Source organism: Microcaecilia unicolor, chromosome 2 (genome assembly GCF_901765095.1).
Source record: "Microcaecilia unicolor chromosome 2, aMicUni1.1, whole genome shotgun sequence".
NCBI classification, from domain to species: domain Eukaryota; kingdom Metazoa; phylum Chordata; class Amphibia; order Gymnophiona; family Siphonopidae; genus Microcaecilia; species Microcaecilia unicolor.
The window spans coordinates 261,735,142-261,760,197 of record NC_044032.1 but is presented as its reverse complement, the minus strand read 5'-3'; the positions used below and the strand labels follow the sequence as shown (position 1 = coordinate 261,760,197).

The 25,056-nt window shown below is 42.1% G+C and overlaps 1 protein-coding gene across 5 annotated transcripts in view; it reads right to left on the bottom strand.

Moving 5' to 3' along the window:
• Positions 1-25,056, bottom strand: part of ATP2B3 (ATPase plasma membrane Ca2+ transporting 3) — a 241,941-nt gene that overhangs the window by 77,522 nt on the left and 139,363 nt on the right. For all 5 annotated transcript variants that reach the window (XM_030194063.1, XM_030194059.1, XM_030194061.1 and 2 more), the window contains 4 exons: positions 7,612-7,846; positions 5,142-5,321; positions 3,142-3,229; positions 1,714-1,820 (listed from right to left, as the gene is read on the bottom strand). In XM_030194063.1, coding sequence (XP_030049923.1) covers positions 1,714-1,820; positions 3,142-3,229; positions 5,142-5,321; positions 7,612-7,846 — 610 coding nt within the window. The remainder of the gene's footprint in view (positions 1-1,713; positions 1,821-3,141; positions 3,230-5,141; positions 5,322-7,611; positions 7,847-25,056) is intronic.

Below are 25,056 nucleotides of genomic sequence, written 5' to 3'. Positions count from 1 at the left end.
AACCCACTGCCCACAAGTCTACACCATTACTATAGCCCTAAGGGGTGAAGGGGGCACCTACATGTGGGTACAGTGGGTTTGGGGGGGCGGTTTGGAGGGCTCCCATTTACCAGCACAAATGTAACAGGTGGGGGGGGGGGGGATGGGCCTGGGTCCACCTGCCTGAAGTCCACTGCACCCCCTAATAACTGCTCCAGTGACCTGCATACTGCTGCCAGGGAGGTGGGTATGACATCTGAGGGTGAAAATAAAAAGTTGTGAAACGGCATATTTTGTGGTGGGAGGGGGTTTGTGACCACTGGGGGAGTCAGGGGAGGTCATCCCCGATTCCCTCCAGTGGTCATCTGGTCATTTAGGGCACTTTTTGGGGCCTTATTCGTGGAAAAACAGGGTCCAGGAAAAGTGCCCTAAATTCTCGCTAAAAATGCATATTTTTTTCCATTATCGGCGAAAGGCGCCCATCTCTGATCGCCCGATAACCACGCCCCAGTTCCGCCTTCACCACGCCTTCGACACGCCCCCATCAACTTTGTCCGCATCCGCGACGGAGTGCAGTTGAAAACGTCCAAATTCGGCTTTCGATTATACCGCTTTATTCGTTTTTGTGAGATAAACGTCTATCTCCCGATTTGGGTCACAATATAGGCGTTTTTCTATTTCGATTATAAGCAGGATAGTACCGTAAAGGCATTTGCCAAGTCAGTTGATAACAAATACAAGGTTGTATTGTGGTCAACGAGGTAGGTATGAGTCAAGCGTCCTGAGGGTCGAAGGGAATAAAGATGGACCACTGGTCTGACCCACTTACGTATATAACAATTAGCTGCTAATTGGCATTAACTACCATTTATTGGCTATAATTGGGGTTAGTTGACACTAATTGGCAGTTATGCACATAACTGCTCTTAGTCAAGATTCTGCAAATTGCAGGCGCAAAATCCATGGCGCACAACTGCTACCGGGGTGTGGACGTGAAAGCATCATGAGTGGGTCAGGGCGTGCCTAGCATTTACACACATGGATTATAGAATATTATCAGTTAGGCGTGAGCATTTGCACCAGCCTTTGAGGTAGTCTAGCTGCTTGTGTCTAAAGTTATAATACTCCAGCTCCAAATTTTCTCTCACTTATATTGTGTGTTCACCCCACGTCACTATGTGTGGTATCTTCCTTTAATTGAAATAAAGAATCTCAGCGGTGCTTATTACTTTTATGCTTTTTTTGCTTCAAGTAATATTTATAGCATCCAACTCTTCATCGGCTCTTCCGATCACCTCCTCCTCCCTCTCTAATTGTTAACTGAACATTTATTTCACTTAATGTGTCTTTATTTAATCATACTCATCTTAAAGATTGTGTCTGGCTCAGGGGTAGGTTGTGTCTAAAGTTAGGCACAAAACTGTGGATTTACGTTAGTATTCCATAATGGAAACTGTGTGCACAATTTCTGCTATAGAATTTGCGCTTAGAATACATCATCCCAGCACCTAACTTTAGGCAACCTATAATTACCTCCCCCCACCCATCCCAGATCAAACAAGGACCTTGATATTCAATGCAAGTGTCTGGACAGGCCCGGCATTGAATATCTGGTTTAATTCAGCCCTCAGCAGCTTTAAAACCACTGACCTCTACAAGCTGAATATGGCCCAGTGTGTTTCTGTATCAGATGAAAAGAAAGAAGATGCATTTGGAGAATGACAACCAACTCACCATGGCGAAGCCAACATCTGCCTTCTTCAGCGCTGGCCCATCATTGGTTCCGTCACCGGTCACTGCCACCACCTGCCTTTGCTCCCCAATAGTACTGTCAATGATTCCTGCCAGAACACGCCAAACAGAGGGACAGGCAATGAGAAATGCTTTAAATGTATAAATATATGAAGAAACTGAAGAGTCTTCAGGGAAAGAGACAGACACTTGTGTGTCAGATGAGGGTCTCTCACCTCCCTCTCTCCCAGTCTTTCTAGCACAGAGAACGCACCCCTCAGTCCTTATATACTATGAGGAAAATTTTGGAACAGAACATCTAACTTTTATGGCATATATGCACATACGTTACACTAGTTTTGTAAGAGAAAGAATGCACATACCTTCCTTTTGAAAATTACCCCACAGAAAACACCCCCACACATTTATATCCGCTCTTTGGCAGGCACAAATTTTCCATTTTATTTTGAAAGCATTTGCATATCATTTTGAAAAGCGTGCACAAGACTCCAAAACTAGGCCAAATCCTTGTGCTGAGAGACCCAGGCTGGATAAACTTATTCACATTCAGGGTATATTCACATAAGTTAAGTGCACATGCCCCAGGCAGGTTTAGAACAGAAGAACAAAACACAGAAGAGCAAAACTCCACAAATAGCACAATGCACAACAGCATAGTGGAGATAGCAAACACAGGACGTGATTGGCGCCAAAATGTCTTTATTTAACTTCCAGATGACTTGACATGGGCCGTGTTTCAGCTACAATGCCTGCCTCAGGAGTCTGAATATTCAAAAGGCAGAATTCGCCAAATGGCACCCAAAATGTACCAGTACAAACAGGAATCGCTGAAGTAGTTTTCCAGTTTTAAAGGAGAAGCTTGTTGCGAGACTGTGTGAGCATTTTACTTCAGCAATTCCTGCTTGAACTGGTACATTTTGGATGCCATTTGGCAAATTCTGCCTTTTGAATAATTAGACTTCTAAAGCAGGTATTGTAGCCGAAACACGGCCTGTGTTGAGTCATCTGAAAGTTAAATAAAGATATTTCAGTACCAATCTTGTCCTGTGTTTGCTATCTCTGCTGTGCTGTCAGGTTTAGAAAAGGCCATTTCGACATGTAAAGCACTGGTTTACCCATGGAATGCCTTTTAAAATTACCCCCAACATGGCCTAAGAGACAACTTTATCTTTGCTTTCAAATGTACAGCTGACAGAGGCAAACAAGAAAAAGGAATTGGAAACCATTCGAATAAAATTCAGCAGCTCTCCACCATGTATTGTTATCCTGATCAGAAATGAATTCAAGAACACGGAAAAAACCTTACTGTAAGATCATTGTGACATAACAGCAGAATGGCCGAGCTACTTCAGGAGGGTGAAACGGGGTGTGGAGTCAGGGGGGACAGACACTCCATGCTTTCAACGTTACCTTTCACCAGCGTGTGCTTGTCAGTTGGTGAGGAGCGGGCGAGCACCCTCAGCTTTGGCCATATTTTGTCCAGACGTTCCTGTTCAATCTGAGAAAAGCAGAAGGATACGTGAAGCCCCACTTTGCACAGGATGTCTAGGTAGGACATCCAGGCCCCAATATTCATAATTCCCTGAGTATTTTATATAAGGCTCTGCCGACTGCAAGGCCTTAAAAACAAATATATACAGTATAAGGATGCCAGCAAATATATGTGTATCTACATGTATGACAGGAAAAAAGCACAAATGGGCCTTCAAGACCGGAACAACAGAGAGTCCTTTAATTAGATAAACCTGACACGGGCTGTGTTTCGGTGCAAACTGCGCCTGCCTCAGGGGTCAAACAGAAAGGAGTGCTCTCAAACATCCAATACAATCTATCAAACAGCACTGCTAGGCAGAATGGAAGAAACTCTAAAAACGCCACAGCGCATATGGTTTAAAAGTCTACTCCGATGCGATAAGGTAATCCAGGCATGAATGTCGACTGCAAAATCAACAGAATGTGCCCAAACCATAAGCACAGTGGGATCACTGATTTCATAAAACTATACTTTCTAAAAAAGAGCTGCAGCATATAGGGTTAAACACACGTGTGTGCCGGTAAATACACATATAACTCAATTATTGGCCAAAAATATACTATTTATACTGGATCCAATATAACATATCATCAAAACGTCCTAGTATCCAGTTAAAGTTCATCTACCATCCTTTCACTCAAACATAAAGTAAATCTCAAGAGTTCCACTTTCTTCTGTATGAGAGTATTTACTTATTAATGGTAGTAATAATCTCTTATAAAGTGACCTCAGCGATGTTCACCGTCCACCACCTTTACAGGAATTACGTAGCGGTATCATAAGCATCAATCCTCTTCACCGGTACACTTTTCTAACATTATTTTTAATATCAAAAAACTATTTCAATAATTCTTCATTTACTTATCTTTTTAAGACTTTAGTTAGTCGGACCCAGGGGTTCAACTGACCCACATGTTTCGCTCGCTACATGAACTTCCTCAAGGACAACCCCCTGTGATCTTTATCAGCGCCAGCTCTGCAAACTTTTCTTAACAGGTTCGTGTCCTGTCATGTCAGGGGGACCAGTGCACTACAAATGCTGGTTCCTCCCACAACCAAATGGCTTGCATTTGGACGTTTCTGAGATGGACATCCTTGGTTTCGATTATCACCGAAAATCAGAAACGACCAAGTCTAGGGACGACCAAATCTAGGGACGACCAAATTTAAGGATCTGGACGTCCCTGACTATATTATCGAAACAAAAGATGGATGTCCATCTTGTTTCGAAAATATAGGTTTCCTCGCCCCTGGATCGGGAAAGGGCCTGCTTTGAACTTATTATGTGACTTTTCTAAGTGAAACTGTGAAGGAAGAGCACTCCAGAGAGAGAGAGAGACCAATTATACTGAAGATATGGCTTAGAACAAAATCATAACAAGCGTGTCATACGGGTGTGTGTGTCCCCCATGCTCCGCCCATGTGAATGCCCACCTACACAGTATCTGCTAATGAAGACATGTGCATACTTACAAAATAGGACACATTCAGCTTATTGTCATTTAAATGCAGGCCAACTACTAGACTATCAGAATTTACCCCCACTGCATGCTGGGTAACTTTGGGCGTCTTCTTATAGATCAGGAGTTCTCAACCCAGTCCTCGGGACACACCTTGCCAGGCTGGTTTTCAGGATATCCTTGATGAATATGCATGAGCTAGATTTGAATGCACTGCCTTTATTATTTGAAAATCTAGCTCATGCATATTCATTATGGTATCCTGAAAACATGATTGGCTGGGTGTGTCCCAAGGACCGGACTGAGAATTCCTGTTATAGAATTACCTGCAAAATATTTTTTTCTCATTGTCCACCTCTGCCCTTCAGCCCCTTTCTCCAGCCTTCCTCACCCCCACCTCAGAAACAGTAGCTTACCTCTCCCTTCTCATTGCGGATGCGTCGGTTGAACTCTTTCCCCTCCAGGCACAGAAAGTCCTCTCCAGGCTGGATGATACCACATTTTGCTGCAATGGCACGGGCCGTGTTGATGTTGTCCCCTGTCACCATCCGGACAGTGATGCCAGCACGCTGGCACTTGCGTATTGCCTCGGGGACCTGGAAGTGAAAAAAAGGTGTTTTAGCAATGGTGAAGTGGTTAGAGGGTAGAGTGAGTTTGAGGCAAAGATGGCAGCATCCGGGGTCACTGCACTGAGTGTAGAAAAATGTGGAATGAGAACAAAGTTAAGTATCTTCAGTGGTGGGGGAGTGAGAGGTAAAGGCCCAGAGGACCTTCAGCAGTGGGGGAAGTGAGGAATGAATCCTGGGACAGACCCAGAGGATCCTCAGCAGTGTGGAAGCGAGATGTAAAGCCCGGGATAGACCCAGAGGATCCTCAGCAGTGGGGGAATGAGGTGTAAAGGCCCAGAGGATCCTCAGAAGTGGGGGAGTGAGTTGTAAAGATCAGGACAGACCCAGAGAAGCCTCAACAGTGAGGAAGTAAGACGTAAAGCCTGGAACAGATCCAGAGGATCCTCAACAGTGGAGAAGTGAGATGTAAATCCTGGAACAAACCCAGAGGATCCTCAGCAGTAGGGGAAGTGAGTTGTACAGCCTGGGACGGACCCAGAGGATCCTCAGCAGTAGGGAAGTGAAGTGTAAAGCCTGGGATTTTCACAAATTGTCATCAGTGGTGGAAGAGCAAAGGATAAGGCCTTGAACAAACACAGAGGATTCTTAGCTTGATGCATTACCTCTACAGCAAACCCAGATCATTGGCTATGATGACAGACAGGGAACTCCAGTCTAGTTGTATCCCTATCCTAGTATATTTTAACCCCAAAGTTTAATATGGTGTCTAGGTGTCCATGTCAGGACATTCATAATTCCCCAAGTATTTTACAAGTATTTTTATTTTGCTGAACACAGAGGGGCCAATATTCAGACCATGGGAGTGAGCCCAGCTATCTGTCCCAGTCACATCTAAACCCAGATATTCAATGCTGGGCCATTTCCGGTGACTGGCATTGACTATCTGGGGTCTTTTTTTGGCAGGTTAGAGCATAAATGGCTATGTTGATATCTAGACTTAGCCGGTTATCTTCTAACTGGCCAAAGATATTCACGCGGCCAATATATAGCCGGTAAAGTGGGACTGCAAATCATTGGATAGCCGGTTATGTTGGCTGATATAACCAGCTATCTACTAGCAGCTAACCGGTGCTATTCAGTGGAAGATAGCCAGCTATCCCCCCGCTGAATATCGCTGGATAGCCGGTTATGGAGCATTAACAGGCTAGGTGCCGATCCTGGCCGATTAAATATTTTTGACTATCAGGGGGGAGAATCTTTTGTAAAATAAGTATAAAAATGCTGGAAAATACATGTGTATTGAACAAGAAAATGGTTCCTCACAGGGATTTAAACATGTGAGTGCCAGATCTCATAAAACTACACATACATGAGAAGCCAGTTAACGAGTCACATGATATAGCACTTTTTTTTAAACCATTTATGAGGTAGTGTTGGCAACTCTCAAGGACTGGGAATGAAGACCAAAGCCATAGAGGCAGACCCAATAACCTGCTCAGTCACTGAACCAGGTCCAAACGACCAGGTAGCAGACATCTTATACCTACCTTGAAGCAGGTGTAAATGCCAACAGGGAAATTTTGTAAAAATATATATGTATTTCTGTTGGAAAGTGGGAAATACCCAGTATTCAGCCAGCGGCAGTGAGGGTTTTGCTACCTGCCACCGGTGTTATTCCCGGATATTCAATGCTAGGCCCTGTCTGGGGTTCAGCATTGAACATCCATTTGTTTTTTTCTGAGCTGGCTAACACATAGCTAGCTAAGTCAATACGCAGCCCTTGACCGCATAAGCCAAATTGCTTAAAGATAGGACTGCTCTTTATGTGGCTCAATTTAAGCTGTTATCTTATGTGGTGAGGGACTGAATATCGGCCCTTAACCTGACCCCACCCCTGGAATGCCCACAAGTTAGCTGCTTTTGAATTCGGCACTAACCGCTCATTTTCAGTGAAGATAACTGGTTAAGTGTCACTCAAAATGACCAGCTAGCTGTAAACAAGTGATTTAACTGGTTGGCAGCCTTTTCTGGCCAGTTAAATCATTTTGAATATCATTCTGAATATATTGGATTCATTTTTTGGGCTGCCCAAACCATGCCCAGAACACCCCCTCCCCCTTCAAATTTGTGCATCCCATGGCTTCCACCCATATAAACAGTGGCATTGCGAAATCAGCACTTACACAGCAGCACATTTACATGTGCAAAACCACGTAAGCCTTCTACAATGACCTCCTCTATTTCTGAAATGTTTTCTCTTAGTGGCAGGAGAAGGGTAAGAGTGGAGGCTGTTCACCAGCTAACATTGGTAATGCACCTCTGGTCGGACAGGATCCTCGATGCCCACCACAGTGATGCAGGTCAGGTCTCCCACCACCTCGTTCTCATTCTCCCAGTCTGGTTCTGGCACAGCAGTGAAGTCTCGATAGGCAATGCAGATGGTGCGCAAACCATCACAGGCCATGGGCTCAATCACTTTCTTCACCATCTCATCCCTGTCCCGTGGGCGGAAGGCATGAAGCTCCCCGCTGCTGCTCAGGATATTAGAGCACCTAGCACAAAAACAATGTGAAATGAAAACAAGAAGAAACACTGAAAAGAAAAAAGGGGTTTCAGAACAGCAAATATTGAAGAACAGCTGGCAAGGAGCTTTCATAGCATTTACCAGATTTCTTCAAGCTACCCTGTCTTAGGGGAGCACAAGCTAGTCGGGTTTTCAGGATACCCACATGAAAATGCATGAGAGAGTTTGCATGTGCGAAAACTGAGCATGAGTGTGGTGCCAGCACTGGCAGCTCAGGAGCACTGCCAACAGCCGAGCTTGGCAGTAGGGAGTTCTGGGTTCGAGCTTGAGGATCTCTGCCAGTAAGTTCATGGGTGCGCCGCTGCTGGATGGATCTGCGCCCAAAATGGATTCGGCACCAAAACAGGCCCAAAAACTGGTTTCAGGTTTGGCCGAAAATGCCCACTCCTGCCCCTAGATGTTGTTGCAACTACAGGCCTAACATGACCAAAGAGGGGGGAGAGGGAGTTCCATCATTACCAGGGAGAGGGAAGATTGGAAGGAGGAGGACATTCCAGGGGGAGGGGATAGAAGGGGCTGAACCAGGGCCACCAAGGGGGGAGGGCAGGGGGAGCACAACTCCCCAGGGCCCGGCCTCCAAGGAGGAAGAACCTGTGCAGCAGACAGGAGCTAGCGGGAGAGAGGACAAGCAAGTAAGCAGGTCTGAAGGGTGTGTGGACCTGGAGGGGGACACACAGGCCTGGAGGGAGGAGTGGCGCTTGGGCCAGGGGAGGGGCATGACATGTGGGCCCAGGGGGGTTTGCTCCGGGCCAGGTTTTGTCTCTCAGTAGTCCTGAGCTGAACACACTTTCAAAAGTTATATGGATCCTGGCTGATATTCAGGTGGGGCCCGCATAGCTAACTGGTGAATTGTCCTAAATTCATCTGTAGCTATGAGGGTACCAGCACTGAATATTGCAGGCACCCATATACCTACCGGTTCCTTCCCTACTCCATCCCTTGTACCGCACCTGACCTGTCCACTTTAAACATGGCCAGTTACAGGTGATATTCAGTGGCACTGCCCGGTTAAGTGACACTGAATATCGGTTGTTGAGCAGCACCAAGTGATTGTTATTTTATTTGGGGGGGGGGGGGGGGGGAGTTGCAGTGCCCCTGTACCTATCCGGTCAAGCACTGTGATGTTCAATATATTCTTTTTTTTCTTAATCCTGCCCATCATGAGCACTTCCTACTTGAAATACTTTAGGCAGGTTTTTGAGGATTCATAACTTTATTTTCTTAGATAATTGATTGTGTTAGTTTTGGTTTTCTCTCTATTCTCCTGTTATATTTATGTTATCTTTTTGTCTCTTGGAAATTTCTAAAGGTCAAAGAAAAAAAACGTGGGGGTAGAGCTTGGAGTCTGATGTGATCAGATGCGTGGAGTGAGAGCTCCTCAGCCTGATCATCAAGTTTGATTATTGTGGCCAAAATATACCTTTTTAGGCCTTGCTACTCTCCTTCACCACTTTCTCGATATGGCAGAGAACAAAACTCCAAAATCTGATCAACAATTCTTGGTGTCCTCCAGTTTGAAAAGACTGAAGAATAATACTCTGACTCCAGACAAGATGGCAGACAGAGAAAAATCAAAACCGCCGGACCCTATCTTGCAGAGCGTCACACATTAAAAGACACCATCAAAGTGTAATTGGAACTGACCAAAAATCTTTAAAAAGAACTGGAGAATTTAAAAACAACTAAATCATTTAGAACAGAGAATGTTTACTTTGGAACTAACAACACAGAAAACTAAGCAAAATGAAACCAACATCCAGAAGCTTCAGCTGGACCTGGAGGACTTATTTAACTGTAATCATAAAGGAAACCAGAATTTTGGGATTGCCAGAAGCTTCAGAGGGCTCTGATATGATTGTCTTTCTTTTCTCTTGGCTCCTGAAAATACTAGATCTCCCCTTTGAGCCTCAATTGGAAATCAAGCAGGCTCGCAAAGTTCCTTCAAGGCCTTCCTCTACTGCTAAACATCCGCAAGGCCTATCGTAGCAAAAAGCCTTCATTACTAAAATGATCTGAAAATTCTCACTACTGCAAACAACATATCCTTTTTCAGGGTAAGAAAATACTTTTTGTTCCAGGTTTCGCAAAAACAACTGCGTTTAAATGAAAAACATTTCTGAATATGAAAAAAGACCTTAAAGATCTAGGAGCTAAATTTGGCCTGCTGTACTCTGCACAGATGATCGTGACATATGCTAATAAAACAACTACTTATATTGATCCTGCTCTTCTACAGGATTTTACTGATAGACATAAAATGCAGTGAATATAATGACACTAGTAAAAAAGCCCCGTTTCTGATGCAAATGAAACGGGGGGCTAGCAATGTTTTCTTTTATGTGCATATGGGAGTGTGTGTGTCCCTGCCCTCTGCCCTCTCTCCCCTCCCCCCTCTGAGTCCTTCAGTAAAAAAGCCCTTTTTCTGATGCAAATGAAACGGGAGGGGGGGGGCTAGCAAGGTTTTCTTCTGTGTGCATGTGGGAGTGTGTGTGTCCCTGCTCTCTGGCCTCTCTCCCCTCCCCCCTCTGAGTCCTTCACTGTTACAGAGCCAGCGATTTGATTTCGTGCTCTGCTGTTTTCCTTCACTGACTGTTTGTGTTACAGAGAGGGCGGGGCAGACACTCATAGGGAAACCGGATAACTCGCCCCCTTCACACTTCCGGCTGGAGGCTTCATAGAACGTTGGTGTTGCCTTTTATATAGAGAGATGTCTTTAACTGAATTAATATATTTTGGAATGTTGATTTCACTGCAATTAATCCTAACATGCCTGAAATATATATAAGATTATTTCAAGTCAGGATGACATATTGTTTTACACTTGATTGATTCTATTCCAGATATACTGACTTACTTTCTTGAAGACATCACAAAATACTACCTCAGGTCTGATCCTCTGATTTGTGAGCTACCTCATATTCATCTTGTTCTCACTGAACTAATACGTATAGATTATAAACATTATGTGTCATATTAATTTCATATTTAAAATATATAATCGATTCATTTCCTAACAGGGTAACCTGTTTTGAAGATTTATGTTTAAATTGATGTATGGTTCTACCTAATTTTCTTTAACTATGTTATTATGTCTTCTGTAACTTTGCCAGATACATCCAGATCTGCTGTTTATTATATGAGACATGCTTGATACGTATTTTTCTTTTGATTGTATTTGGCACTTGAATCCATTTAAACGTTGAGGTCTCCCTCTATGCCTCTTCATATCATGTCTCTCTCACCTGTTGTTGTGGAAGGGCTCAAACTCCGTATTTTTTCCTCTCACCCATTGTGAATTCTACTACATCTGATGGTGTAGGTTTACAATTTTCTCTTACCTACCCGGAGATTCTTTCAAGATTATTTTATAGCCAATGACAGAATTAATCTTTTATTTTTATATCCTTTTGATTATGGCTAATTCACACTGCCACACTGCTTTGTTGCCTTCAGATCCTCAGATACTATCACCCCAAGGTCCCTCTTCCTGTCTGTGCATATCAGCCTCTCACCACCTAGTACATATGGCACCCTTGAATTTCTACTTCCTAAGTGCATCACTCTGCACTTGTTTGCCTTGAAATTTTTATTACCAAACATTAGACCATTCTTCTAACTTTTGCAAATCCTTTTTCATGTTTTCCACTCCCTCCGGGGTGTCCGCTGTTACAAATCTTGGTATCCACAAAAAAGGCAAACCTTACCTTATAACACTTTGGCAATGCCACTCACAAATATACTGAACTGAATCGTCTCCAGCACCGATTCTTAGGCACTCCACTACTCACCTTTCCTTCCTCCGAGTGAATTCCATTAACCACCACCGTCTGGCCTCTGTCAATCAATTCCTAATCCAGCTCACCACTTTCGGTCCCAACTTCAGCCTGTCAAGTTTATTCAAGAGCCTCCTATGAGGAACTGTGTCAAAGGGTTTGCTGAAATCTAAGTAGATTACATCTAGTGCACACCCTCAATCCAATTCTCTGTCACCCAGTCAAAGAATTCAGATTCATTTGGCATGATTTACCTTTGGTAAAACCATGCTATCTCGGATCTTGTAACCTATTGGATTCCAAGAAATTCACTATCCTTTCTTTTAGCATTGCTTCCATTACTTTTTGTCATGGCTCCCGCCGTGTTCAGGTCCTCCCACTCACCCACGCACTGCCCACATGGTGTCTACGGGGGGGCCTTGGCTCTCCCGCCATGGTGGCCCTCCCCAAAAGCTCCAGGATGCATCAGCTCAGCAGCAGGTTTTCTGTGCCTCCAGGCCCTGTCGGCATTGGTCAGCGAGGCTCTTCTAGGACTCGCTGACTCTGGCTCCCTTTGACATCACATGCGTCAGCCATATCAGGCGTCCAGTGTCCTTTCCCCTTGCCTTCACAATGAGTCTTTCCTACCTTGTCCTGCCTCAGCGTCCCTGTTCCTGTTCCGGTCCAGCATTCTTGTTCCATCCCAGTTCCCAGTCCACCAGACCTGCTCCCAAAGGATCTTTTCAGAGCCATTCCAGGTCCTGGTCCACAAGGTCTGCCCCTAGGGTCCTTTCAGAGATACTCCAGGTCCTGGTCCACCAGGCCTTCCCTGAAGGGCTCTTTTCAGAGCCAGCATCTAGCTCCAGAGCATCCTAGACTCTCGGAGGGTACGGGAGAGCCTGCAATACCTCATTGCCTGGAAGCGGTACAGTCCACAGGAAAATTCCAGGGAGCCAGCAGCCCTCTTTCGCCAATCCCACCATCTCTTTCCTTTGAAACCTGGACCTAGGGCAGAAAGGGGGGGGGGGAATCCCTGGGGGAGAGTTACTGTCATTTGTTTATCGCTTATTGTTTATCGTTTATTAAAATTTGATATACCGTTCCTCATTGACAAACAAATTGAAACGGTGTACAAAAGAAAATACAAATTACATAGTAACATAGTAGATGACGGCAGAAAAAGACCTGCATGGTCCATCCAGTATGCCCAAGACAAACTCATATGTGTATACCTTACCTTGAATTTGTACCTGTCCTTTTCAGGGCACAGACCATATAAGTCTGCCCAGCAGTATTTCCCACCTCCCAACCATCAGTCCCGCCTCCCATCACCGGCTCTGGTACAGACCGTATAAGTCTGCCCTCCCCTATCCTCGCCTCCCAACCACCAACCCCTCTTCCCCCCACCTGCTCCGCCACCCAATTTCAGCTAAGCTTCTGAGGATCCATTCCTTCTGCACAGGATTCCTCTATGCATATCCCACACATGTTTGAACTCCGTTACCGTTTTCATCTCCACCACCTCCCGCGGGAGGGCATTCCAAGCGTCCACCACCCTCTCCGTGAAAAGATACTTCCTGACATCTTTCCTGAGTCTGCCCCCCTTCAATCTCATTTCATGTCCTCTCGTTCTACCACCTTCCCATCTCCGGAAAAGATTCGTTTGCGGATTAATACCTTTCAAATATTTGAACGTCTGTATCATATCACCCCTGTTCCTCCTTTCCTCCAGGGTGTACATGTTCAGGTCAGCAAGCCTCTCTTCATACGTCTTGGAACGCAAATCCCATACCATCCTTGTAGCTTTTCTTTGCACCGCTTCCATTTTTTTAACATCCTTCGCAAGATACGGCCTCCAAAACTGAACACAATACTCCAGGTGGGGCCTCACCAACGTCTTTTAAATGCTTTACTTTTTGTCTATTAGATTGTAAGCTCTTTGAGCAGGGACTGTCTTTCTTCTGTGTTTGTACAGCGCTGCGTACACTTTGTAGCGCTCTAGAAATGTTAAATAGTAGTAGTAGTAGTAGTCTTATACAGGGGCATTAAATTAAATTAAAACATAAGACAGGAATGCCAATATACTGATAGGAAAGAAATCAACCACTCAAGCATCAATCAAGCTGTCTATCATACCATTGGAAAGTAAGCCCTCTGACTCACCTGTGCACTGCCCAGACAGCATCTTTAGGAGGGAGGAGTGGCCTAGTGGTTAGTGCAGCAGACTTTGATCCTGGTGAACTGGGTTCACTTCCCGCTGCAGCTCCTTGTGACTCAGGGCAAATCATTTAACCCTCCATTGTCCCAGGTACAAAATATGTTCCTGTATATAATATATAAACCACTTTGACTGTAACCACAGAAAGGCAGTATATCAAGTCCCATTCCTCCCCTTTCCTGCCACAGCAGCCCATGGGTGGGTACATCTCCAGGATGCAGCAGCTCAGCAACAGGTCCTCCATGCCTCCAAGTCCCACCGGCATCAGCCAGACCCTAGGCATGCATGCTTCTGTGCAGCTTAGGACTTGTTGACCCTGGCACCTCCTTTTGACATCACCACGCCACCTATATCAGGTAGGGTTACCATATGGCTCCAGAAAAAGGAGGATAGATTGAGCCAGTCTGGGTTTTACTTCCATTCCTTTCAATGGAAGCAAAACCCGGACTGGATCAATGTGTCCTCCTTTTTCTGGAGCCATATGGTAACCCTAATATCAGGCATCCTGTGTCCTTTCGCCTTGCCTTTGCAATGAGTCATTTCTGCCTTGACCTGATGCAACATCCCTGTTCCTGTTCCGGTCTTGCTGCTGCATTCTTGTTCCATCCCAGGTCTTGGTCCATCAGGCCTGCCCCCAAGGGCTCTTTTCAGAGTCACTCCAGGTCCTAGATGGGCCGCTGTTGTGGTCAGGATGCTGGGCTTGATGGACCCTTGGTCTTTTCCCAGTGTGGCATTACTTATGTACTAGTTCACTAGACCTGCTCCCAAGGGCTCTTTTCAGAGCCAGTGTCTAGCTCTCTTAGTCCAGACATGACTCCTCAAGCTGTCTACGGGCACTCACCCGGTCTTGGTCAGGAGCCCTGCAGTGGTCCAAGGGATCACCTTCCTGAACCTGACACTTTTCCAATAACCAAAGTGAGGCTTAACAGCCTGTAGTTACCAGCTTCTGTGTCACCACTTTTGTGAAGAGAAACCACATTTATTAAACAAATCTTTAAGAGGACCCGCCAGAACCTCTCTGAGCTCCATCAATATCCTGGGATGGATCCTGTCCAGTTCCATGGCTGTGCCCACCTTCAAATGTTCAAGTTATTCATAAACACCCTCTTCCGAGAGCGGTGCTATATCAACTCCATGCTCATATGTACCTTTCCCAGCCAATTGTGGTCTTTCTTCCGGATTTTTTTCTGTAAACACAGAAGTATTTGTTTAGCATGCTTGCTTTTCCCTCATCGTTCTCCACATAGTGATGCATAATTCCAGTTTTAGCCTTTCACTAATATATCTGAAAAAATTCTTGTCTCCCCTCCTTACATTTCTAGCCATTCTGCTTCCACTTTTGCCAGATGTAAATCTCTCTTGGCTTCTTTCAGTTTCATCTGGTATGTGCTCCTCTTCTTGAGTTTTTCTGTATTTCATGAACGATAACTCTTTTGCTTTTAATTTCTCAGCCACTTCCTTGAAGAACCATATCGGTTTCCTTTTTCTCTTGCTTTTATTTACTCTCCTCACATAAAGGTCAGTAGCCTTATTTTTGGCTCCTTTCAGCCTGGACCACTTTCTTTCTGCTTCTTGTATATCCTCCCAGCCTATCAGCTCTTCTTTCAGGTACTCCCCCCACTTTACGAAAGTCTGCATGTTTGAAATCCAGAACTTTTGAGTTTTGAGTGGCTGCCTTCCGCTTTAGCTGTTATAGCAAACCAAACATTTTGATGATATTGCCCAGGTGGGCATCCACTCGGACATTAGACACACTTTCCCCATTTGTGAATGTCAATGCTTTAAATCTCCCAGTGAAAAGGAAGAAAATCTTTATTTATATCAAAAAACAAAACATTGATATTATAATGTTAAAAGAAAGTCATTTTCTGCATCAAAATGTTTTAAAATACAATTTATTTGGATCTCTACTCATGCTTACTCTCCTGCACTTCATAAAAAAACAGGTGTTTCTATACTATTTAGCAAAACATTTCCTTTTTTAAAGCATCAACAGATGGTAGATGGATAATTATAATAGCATTATTAATAATGTTAAAGACCTATTTTTGAATATTTACATTCCTAATATAGACAACCCTGTTTTTGTAATAGAACTGTCCCAATTTTTGCTGGAAAAAAGTTATTGCTGTTTTATTGTAGCTGGTGATTTCAATTCCCTTTTAGATTTAAATTTAGATACACAGTCTTCTTCAAAATGTGGAACATTTCATTCATGGACAGAGCTACACAATCTCATTTCTAATCTTAATCTCACTGACTTAATCCCAGTGGCAGAGACAAAACATTTTACTCTGCTCCTCATGATACATATACCAGAATAGATTTGTTTTTAATATCCAAAACTTTGATACTGGATGTGGCTGCCTATACATTTTTCCCAATCCTGATCTCTAATCATGCTGCTATATCTTTGACATTACGTCTAGGTATAGACTTATCCAGGAAATCTGAATGGAGATTTAATAATGGCCTTCTACTTGACCCTGATTTTCTTCAACACACTGAAAATTTTACTAAAGATTTCTTACTATACAATCCTCCTACTGACTACAATGCTGTATTACTCTGGGAAACATTTAAAACCACTCTTAGAGGAGAAATAATCAGTTATACTTCTAAGAAAAGAAAACTTGCTAATCCTGATTTAAAATACTTGAAGATAAAATTAAACTTCTAGAAGCTAAACATCAAACATTCTCTTCATCAGCAACACTTAAAGAACTATTTACAATTAAATATCAATATAATAAATTGGCTAGTAAAATGGCCAGTCAAGACACTTTTATTAAAAAATCTGGTACATACATTGGCGATAATCAAGCTGGTCATAAATACTGAAAAAGTAAACATAATAAGACTCAAATTTCCTCCATTAAGGATAGCAACTCACAAATATGTACCTCTCAAATACATAAAGGAAATTCTTTTGTGACTCTTTAATAGTGTTTTTCAATCTGAATTCAATCTTAATACAGATACAATAGACTCTTTCCTCAAAACTTTAGATCATCCTACACTCACTGAGAAACAGCAAGAAATTTTGGGAACTTCTATAACTGAGAAAGAACTTAGAATCACTATTAAATCAATGGTGGCTAATAAAACACCAGGTCCAGATGGATACACAGCAGAATTTTAAAAAGGTTTTCAATGTATACTTATACCTCTTCTATTAGATTATCAATCAGCTCAATTTTGCTACTGCTATTATAACCTTTATTGTGAAACCTGAACGAGATCATACATTACCTCAAAACTATAGACCTATCTCCCTTTTTAATTTGGATTATAAAATTCTCACTATAACACTGGCACTCAGACTTAATAATGTCTTGAATTCAATTATACATCCTAATCAAATAGTATTCATGAAAAAAAGATTCATAGGTGATAATGTTAGATTATTCAATTCCCATAATTATATAGCTTCTCCAGATAAAAACATAAGTGTGGCTCCCTCCCTGGATGCAGAAAAAGTGCTTGATTGCATGGAATGGTCTTATCTTTTTAAAACTGTAGAATGGTTTAATTTAGGCCCCAATTTCTCTAGTTGTCTTAAAATACTGTATAATAATCCATCTTCTCGGATACTAATAAACAATAACTTACATAGAGGCATGAGACAAGGTTCTCAACTATCTCCTCTCCTTTTCAACCTAGCTCTTGAACCTTTATTAATAGCAATACGTCATAATCCAAATATTTTTGCAATTGGTACATCAAATACCCAAATTAAAGTTGCAGCATATGTTGATAACTTACTCTTGCTTTTAGCTCAACCACAGGTATCAATTCCACAGCTAATGAATACTGTTGAAAGATTTTCTTCCTTTTCAGGATATAAAATTAATTGGGAAAAATCAGAAATAATGCCCCTCAATTCATATACAACCCAATCTAATATTGGACAACATAATTTTAAATGGTCCCCATTACAATTAAAATATTTAGGTATATGGCTTAATAAAGATCCAGAACAGACTATCTTAATCAACACAAAAAAAATTCTTACTATAATAGAAGACAGAATAACTAAGTGGTTCCCTTTGCTTCTTTCTTGGTGCTGCAGAATAGATACTAATAAAATGATACTGACTCCTCAAATGAGTTATATTTTGATGATGCTACCAGGTCTTTGTTCTAAAGAATTTTATAAGATAATAGAAGCTAACCCCTCCCCTTTGCAAATCCGTTATCTGATGCTAATGCAGAATGTGATGCAATTTGGTTACAACTGGTACGAGTGAAATTGTTCCCTATCCCTATACAGCTTATTAATTCTTCTATTATTCCTTCACATATTAATGATATTAAATTATATTTAGATACTCATTCTACCTTGTTGTATATTGACAATTATATGGATATAAATAGATGGCAGTCATCCTATATGACACCACGGTACAACCCTAAATTTCTCATTGACCATAATACTGGTCTCTTTGGAACTCTTTTGAGATTTACTCACTGGATCATTTTATATGTGAACAACAATTTTATAACTTTGATGAACAGTTTCTAAAATACAAATTGCCTTCTTCTCAATATTTCAACTGGTTGCGACTTACCCAGATGATTAAAAGAAGCTCAATAGAAATAAATACATTGTGTGACACATCTTCTATACATGTCCTTAGTACAAAGCGGATGACTAAAGGAAAAATTATCTCATCTATCTATAAACTGATAAATCATTCTATATTCAAGTTAGACAGTAAATTCATTTCCTGTTGGTCTACTGAACTGAATTTAACAACATATTCAAAACCATTAGACCAGAATTTCCAGACTAACACAATCAGCCAGCTTGCTCCAGTCTCTGTTTGCCCATAGGGCTTCATGGACTCCAGAACGGAAATATAAAGCAAAATTACATGTTAATAATCTTTGCTGGCCTTGTAACTCATCAGCTGGAACTTTACAACATAGGTTCTACAAATGTCTCTTCATACATGGCTTTTGGCGCTCTATTTAACATAGTAAATGATGGCAGGTAAAGACCTGTACAGCCCATCCAGTCTGCCCAATAAGATAAGTATACAAATGATTTTGAATGTTGATTTATCAATCTCATTTCCTGTAATAACACTATGTCCTGACCTTAACTTACAAGATGTTCACAATACTTTACTGAATTTACTTCTTTCAATTGCTCTTCAAATGATTTTAAGAACATGGAAAAACGCAACTGCTTTAAATGAAATGTTTTGGTGGCATAGTGTATGTCTTGTATCTAAATACGAACTTAAAGCATCACAAAAAAACAACAGGGTCTATAAGATAACATTCTATATGGAAACCTCTGGAACAATATTTAGAAACCAGAGTATGAATATTCCATCATTGGGTTTTTGTCATCATCTTCATTTTATCCTTCACTATTTTCTTTTTTTCCATTTAGTTTACTTTTTATTTTTCTAATCATGTCATTATTTATGCTCATTGTTCACCACATACATCATTACTCAATTGACATGATTAATTGTAATTTCCAGGATGGTAATTATTGTTATTCTGATTGTATTGGATAATTCAGCCACTGTTCTCTTTATTTGAAAATTCAATAAAAATTGTTGAACTACAAAAATTTATTATAATATTTTATACCTACCCCTGTACATCAAGCAAATTTATTATGGATATCCTAAGAATCAGACCTGTTTGATGCCTGTACTTTGCAGGTAGATGATAACATGGGTGGAGTTTGGGTGGAGCATGGTTGGGGCCACACGCTTGTACATTACAAAATCTTATCATTCATGCACATTCTTTTGCAATCTAGGCACAAGCGTTTAGGCCAGCTCTGTGGCTGATGGAAATGTCCACACCTATGCAGTAGAAGGGTGGTGCTCAAGGGTGTGCGCCCCTTTGCTTGCATAAATGCTCAAAAATTAACACTTACACACATACACACCGTAAGCGCTATTTTGTATGGGTGTGCATAAGTGGCGCAGGGTCAGATTCTATAAAAAATATGAGTACTAAGTGCTAATCTTTAAACGGCGCTCCAAGCTGTGTGCTGTTTATAGAATAGCGCATAGCGCCGGGATCAGTGCCCAGCTTTTGGCGGAATGATTTACACCCACTGAAATCTGGTGAAAATCCTTGTGCATAAGTTAAACGCGGATCCCCCGAATTCTATAATACTGCGTGCATCTTTAGTGAACACCACTGACCTGCCTATGCTCCTCCCATGGCCACATGACCTTTTCAGTTGCCCAGTAGAAGATTTAACGCCAAGAATTGATTGTTAGCACATAATTATTGGTGCTAATTGGCTTGCTACTTGATTAAATTGCACATGTGTGCATGTGCCCAAATTTGTGTGTGCAATTTTGAGCACCATATATAGAATCCAGGGGATAGCATATAAATCAAAGGAGGGGGGGCATGGGCGAGATATGGCTGTGCCTCCCAGTTACACAAAACCTTCAATAATGAAGCTCCACTTGCCCTTGCTACTTCTTTAAGAATCTACTGTCCGACACATTACCGATGATCCGTTGATAAAATATTGCTTGATGTGCTTCCCTTTCAGACAAATCAGACTGGATGTTTACCGCTCTGCTAGTTTTAATGTTGAAGGTGCTCGTTCATGGAATACCCTGCCTTTTGAAATATGATCCATTAGTGCAGTAACATGGTTTAAGACACTGCTTACGGTTCATTTATTTTCCCAGACATTTTTGTGGTAAATTTTATTATGCTGTCATTGCTTTCTGATATTGTTTTGCTTTTATTAATTATTTTTATGTCAGTTGTGTTGTACCCACCTAGAGTGGGAGCATAGAACAGGCTATAAATATTTTAAGTAATAAAGTTATGCACACGCTTGCTGCATTTTGGTATGCCCAGTTACACCAGGGCTATGACTAGTGTAACCGCACATGCAAGGTGCACTGATGCCAGGTTACGCTAGTATTCAGGGTCATCAAGCAACCAAGACAGGTCCGGTGCAAACAATCTTGAAGGCGGCCCCCTGGGCCCCCACCTGGCAGTAGCTTACTGCTCGCTCAATCTGTTTCCTGCTCTTGGGTTATTGCATTATCTCTGCTCTGCTGGCCACACAGCCTTCTTCTTGTCACATCCCCTCTGCCTAAGTGGAAATAGGAAGTACTTCACATAGGAGGCGGGACATGGATGGTAGAGCAGAGTTAAGATAACATGATAACATGGCATACAGGAGCAGGAGACCAATCCTGGTTTGATATCAGCTCTGGAGTAAGTACACACAGGAAATCCAACACATTAGCATTTAACCTTCAGAAAGGAGACTATGACAAAATGAGAAGAACGGTCAAAAAAAAAAATGAGCAGCAGTTGCAAAGGTCAAAAATTTACATCAGGTGTGGATGCTGTTCAAAAATACCATCCTGGAAGCCCAGACCACATATATTTTATGTATTAAAAAAGGAGGAAGGAAGGGCAAACGACAGCTGGCATGGTTAAAAAGTGAGGTGAAGAAAGCTACTAGAGCTAAAAAAAAAAAAATCCTTCAGAAAATGGAAGAAGGATCTGACTGAAAGTAATAGGAAATAGCATAAGGAATGGCAAGTCTAATGCAAAACGCTGATAAGGAAGGCAAAGAGAGACTTTGAAAAGAAGATTGCGTTGGAGGCAAAACCACAGAATAACAACGTTTTTAGGTATATTAAAAACAAGAAGCTGGCAAAAGAATCAGATGGACCTCTAGATGAACGAGGGATAAAAGGGGCAATCAGGGAAGACAAGGCCATAGCGGAGAGATTAAATAAATTCTTTGCTTCCGTCTTCACCAAGGAAGATGTGGGAGAGATACCAGTGCCAGAAATGGTACTCAATGCTGATGAGTCAGAGAAACTGAAACAAATCTCTGTAAACATAGAAGACAAACTGAAGAACAGCAAATCACCTGGACTGGATGGTATTTACCCCAGAGTACTGATAGAATTTTTATCTTTAAAATCAAGCATGGTACTGGAAGATTGGAGGGTGGCCAATGTAATGCCAATTTTTTAAAGGGTTCCAGAGGTGATCCGGTAAATTATAGACTGGTGAGCCTGACATCGGTCCTGGGAAAAATAATAGAGACTATTATAAAGAACAAAATTACAGAGTATATACATAATTATGGATTAAAGAGACAAAGCCAACATGGATTTAGTCAAAGGAAATTTTGCCTCACCAATCTACTACATTTCTTTGTAGGGGTAAATAAGCATGTGGATAAAGGTGAGCCGGTTGATATAGTGTATCTGGATTTTCAAAAGGCATTTGATAAAGTAACCCATGAAAGATTCCTGAGGAAATCAGAAAGTCATGGGATAGGAGACAATGTCCTATCGTGGATTAAAAACTTGTTAAAAGATAGAAAACAGAAAGTAGGGTGAAATGGTCAGTATTCTCAATGGAGAAGGGTAGATAGTGGGGTTCCCCAGGATTCTGTGCTGGGACCGCTGCTTTTTAACATATTTATAAATGATCTAGAGATGGGAATAATGTGAGGTAATTAAATTTGCTGATGACACGAAGTTATTCAAAGTTGTTAAATTGCAAGAGGATTGTGAAAAATTGCAAGAGCACCTTACAAGATTGGGAGACAGGACATCCAAAAGACAGATGACTTTTAATGTGAGCGAGTGCAAAGTGATGCATGTGGGAAAGAGGAACCCAAACCATTGTTATGTAATGCAAGGTTCCACATTAGGAATCACTGCCCAGGAAACGGTTCTAGGTGTCATTGTTGATGATATGTTGAAACCCTCTGCTCATTGTGCAGCGGTGGCTAAGAAAGCCAATAGAATGTTAGGAATTATTAGGAAAGGAATAGAAAACAAAACTGAGAATGTTATAATACCTTTGTATCACTCCACGATGCGACCACACCTCGAATACTGTGTGTAGTTCTGGTTGCTGCATCTCAAAAAAGGTATAGTGGAATTAGAAAAGGTACAGAGAAGGGCAATAAAAATGATAAATGGGGATGAGACGAATTTCCTATGAGGAAAAGCTAAAGTGGCTAGTACTCTTCAGCCTGGAGAAGAGATGGCTGGGGGGAGATATGACAAGAGGTTTATAAAATACTGAATGGAGTGGAACAGGTAGATGTGAATCGCTTGTTTACTCTTTCCAAAAATACAAGGACTAGGGGGCACACAAAAAAGGCTACTAAGTAGTAAATTTCAAATGAATTGGAGAAAATATTTCTTCACTCAACGAGTAATCAAACTCTGGAATTCATTGCCAGAGAATGTGGTAAAAGCAGTTAGCTTAGCAGGGTTTAAAAAAGGTTTGGATAATTTCCTAAAAGAAAAGTCCATAACCCATTATTAAGATGGACTTGGGAAAATCCACTTCATATTCTAGGATAAGCAGCATAAAATCTGTTTTGCTTTTCTGGGATCTTGTCAGGTACTTGTGACCTAGATTGGCCACTGTTGGAAACAGGATGCTGGCTTGATGGGCCTTCAGTTTATCCCAGTATGGCAATGCATATGTTCTTATGTCCTTACATTCAGTCATCTGCTTTTGCCTGCCACCAGAGGCCTGATGAAAACTGTTTTTCTATTGACGGAGCCGGACCCCCCTTGGAGGCTGGGCCAGGGGGAATCTTGCCCCCTCCCCCTCAGCGGTGCTGCTAGTATTTTACAATGAAATTTAAGTGCCCAGATGTTGTTTCAGAATATGCTCTCACCATGCGGCATCGAATGCCTAAAAGGGGGCAGCCATTTATAGACTTGCCCATAGGTGCACATAAGGTAGCTTGGGCTACCACTCTATGAAAAAAAGAAGACACCTATTTTTCTTTATTGAATTGGCTTCACACAAGCACTTTCCTAAACCTAGATGCCCCCTTATAGAATTACCATCACAGAGTCTTGCAAAAGACTTCACACCCTTAAACATACTTCACTTTCTGCTGTCTACCAAAATACTCAAATTGCACAACATACTCCAGAAAAAAACTACCGGTAGTCTAGAAAATTCAAAAAGTAATTAAATATAAGAAAACATAACTGCAACAGTCTTCATATTCTTTAATGAAACACTTGGTGGAATCTCTTTTTGTAGCAATAACCACTATAAGTTGTTTAAAATAAGGGTTTACCAACTTTGCCCAGAGGCATGGCCTGAATTTTGCCCATTCTTGGCATGCTGTCTGGGACCTGTACTGATGGGTGAGAGGGGACAAGAAGGGAAGGTGGGTAATAAGAGCATGTTGGGCTGGTTTGTCTTCATACCAGGGGCATAGCCAGACATCCAATATTGGGTGGGCCTGGGCCCAAGATGAGTGAGCAGAACTCCACCCTGTCCCAGAAATAATTTGGTCTCTCCCTCTCTTGCCTGCATGCCATATGGTCTCTCAAACATCCCACCTCCTCCACATACCTTTTAAATAGCAGATTTTCACTGGCAGCGAGCAGCAGCTAATACACACTGCTCATGTTGGCCTCACAGCCTTCCCTCTGATGCAACTTCCTGTTTCCGCATAGGCAGGAATACATCAGAGGGAAGGCTGTGGGGCCGGTGTGCACGAAGGACAGTTGTTGGGAGTTTTCAGTTGGTGGGGCTTGGGGATCCCTGCAGCCAAATCATAGGTGTGCTGCTATTGGGTGGGCCTGAGCCCAAAGTAGGTGGGCCTGGGCCCACCCTTGGCTACGCCAGTGCTTCATACTTTATTGGGTATAAGGATATGGGTTGTTATTCTTGTCACTGAAGGCCAGATCTGGACTGCTATGATGTTAGATGCCTTCTGTATTATCTGGTACCTATGTTTGATCTTGGTTAGTCTGGCTGATTGCTTTAAAAGTTTGTACTGCTCTACTTAAATCAATAAAAATTGTTAATTGCAAAAAATAATAGATGAGGCATTTTCTTGCAGGTGGAGTAGGGGCAGGCCAGGACATGATTAATGTGTACCCTCTGTCCATCATGTCGGGTGTTTCCTCTGTAATCAAAAAGCATAAGATAGGAGAGGAGGGGCAGCTAGAGACTGGGAGTGCATGCTTACTGTGTCCTCAAGCTGCCAGCCTCCTGTCACTGTCTGACTGTCTAGAGGAGGGGAGGTGAAGGAAGGCTGTGCTTTTCAACAAGATAAGGACATCTTGTATCCTGGGTATACGCTAAGGTGATCAATTCTGATAAAATTTGCCCTTTTAAACCATCACATTTGATTAGTCTATCTGGAACAAGGGCTCAGAGAGGCACACTAATGCTCAGAAATCG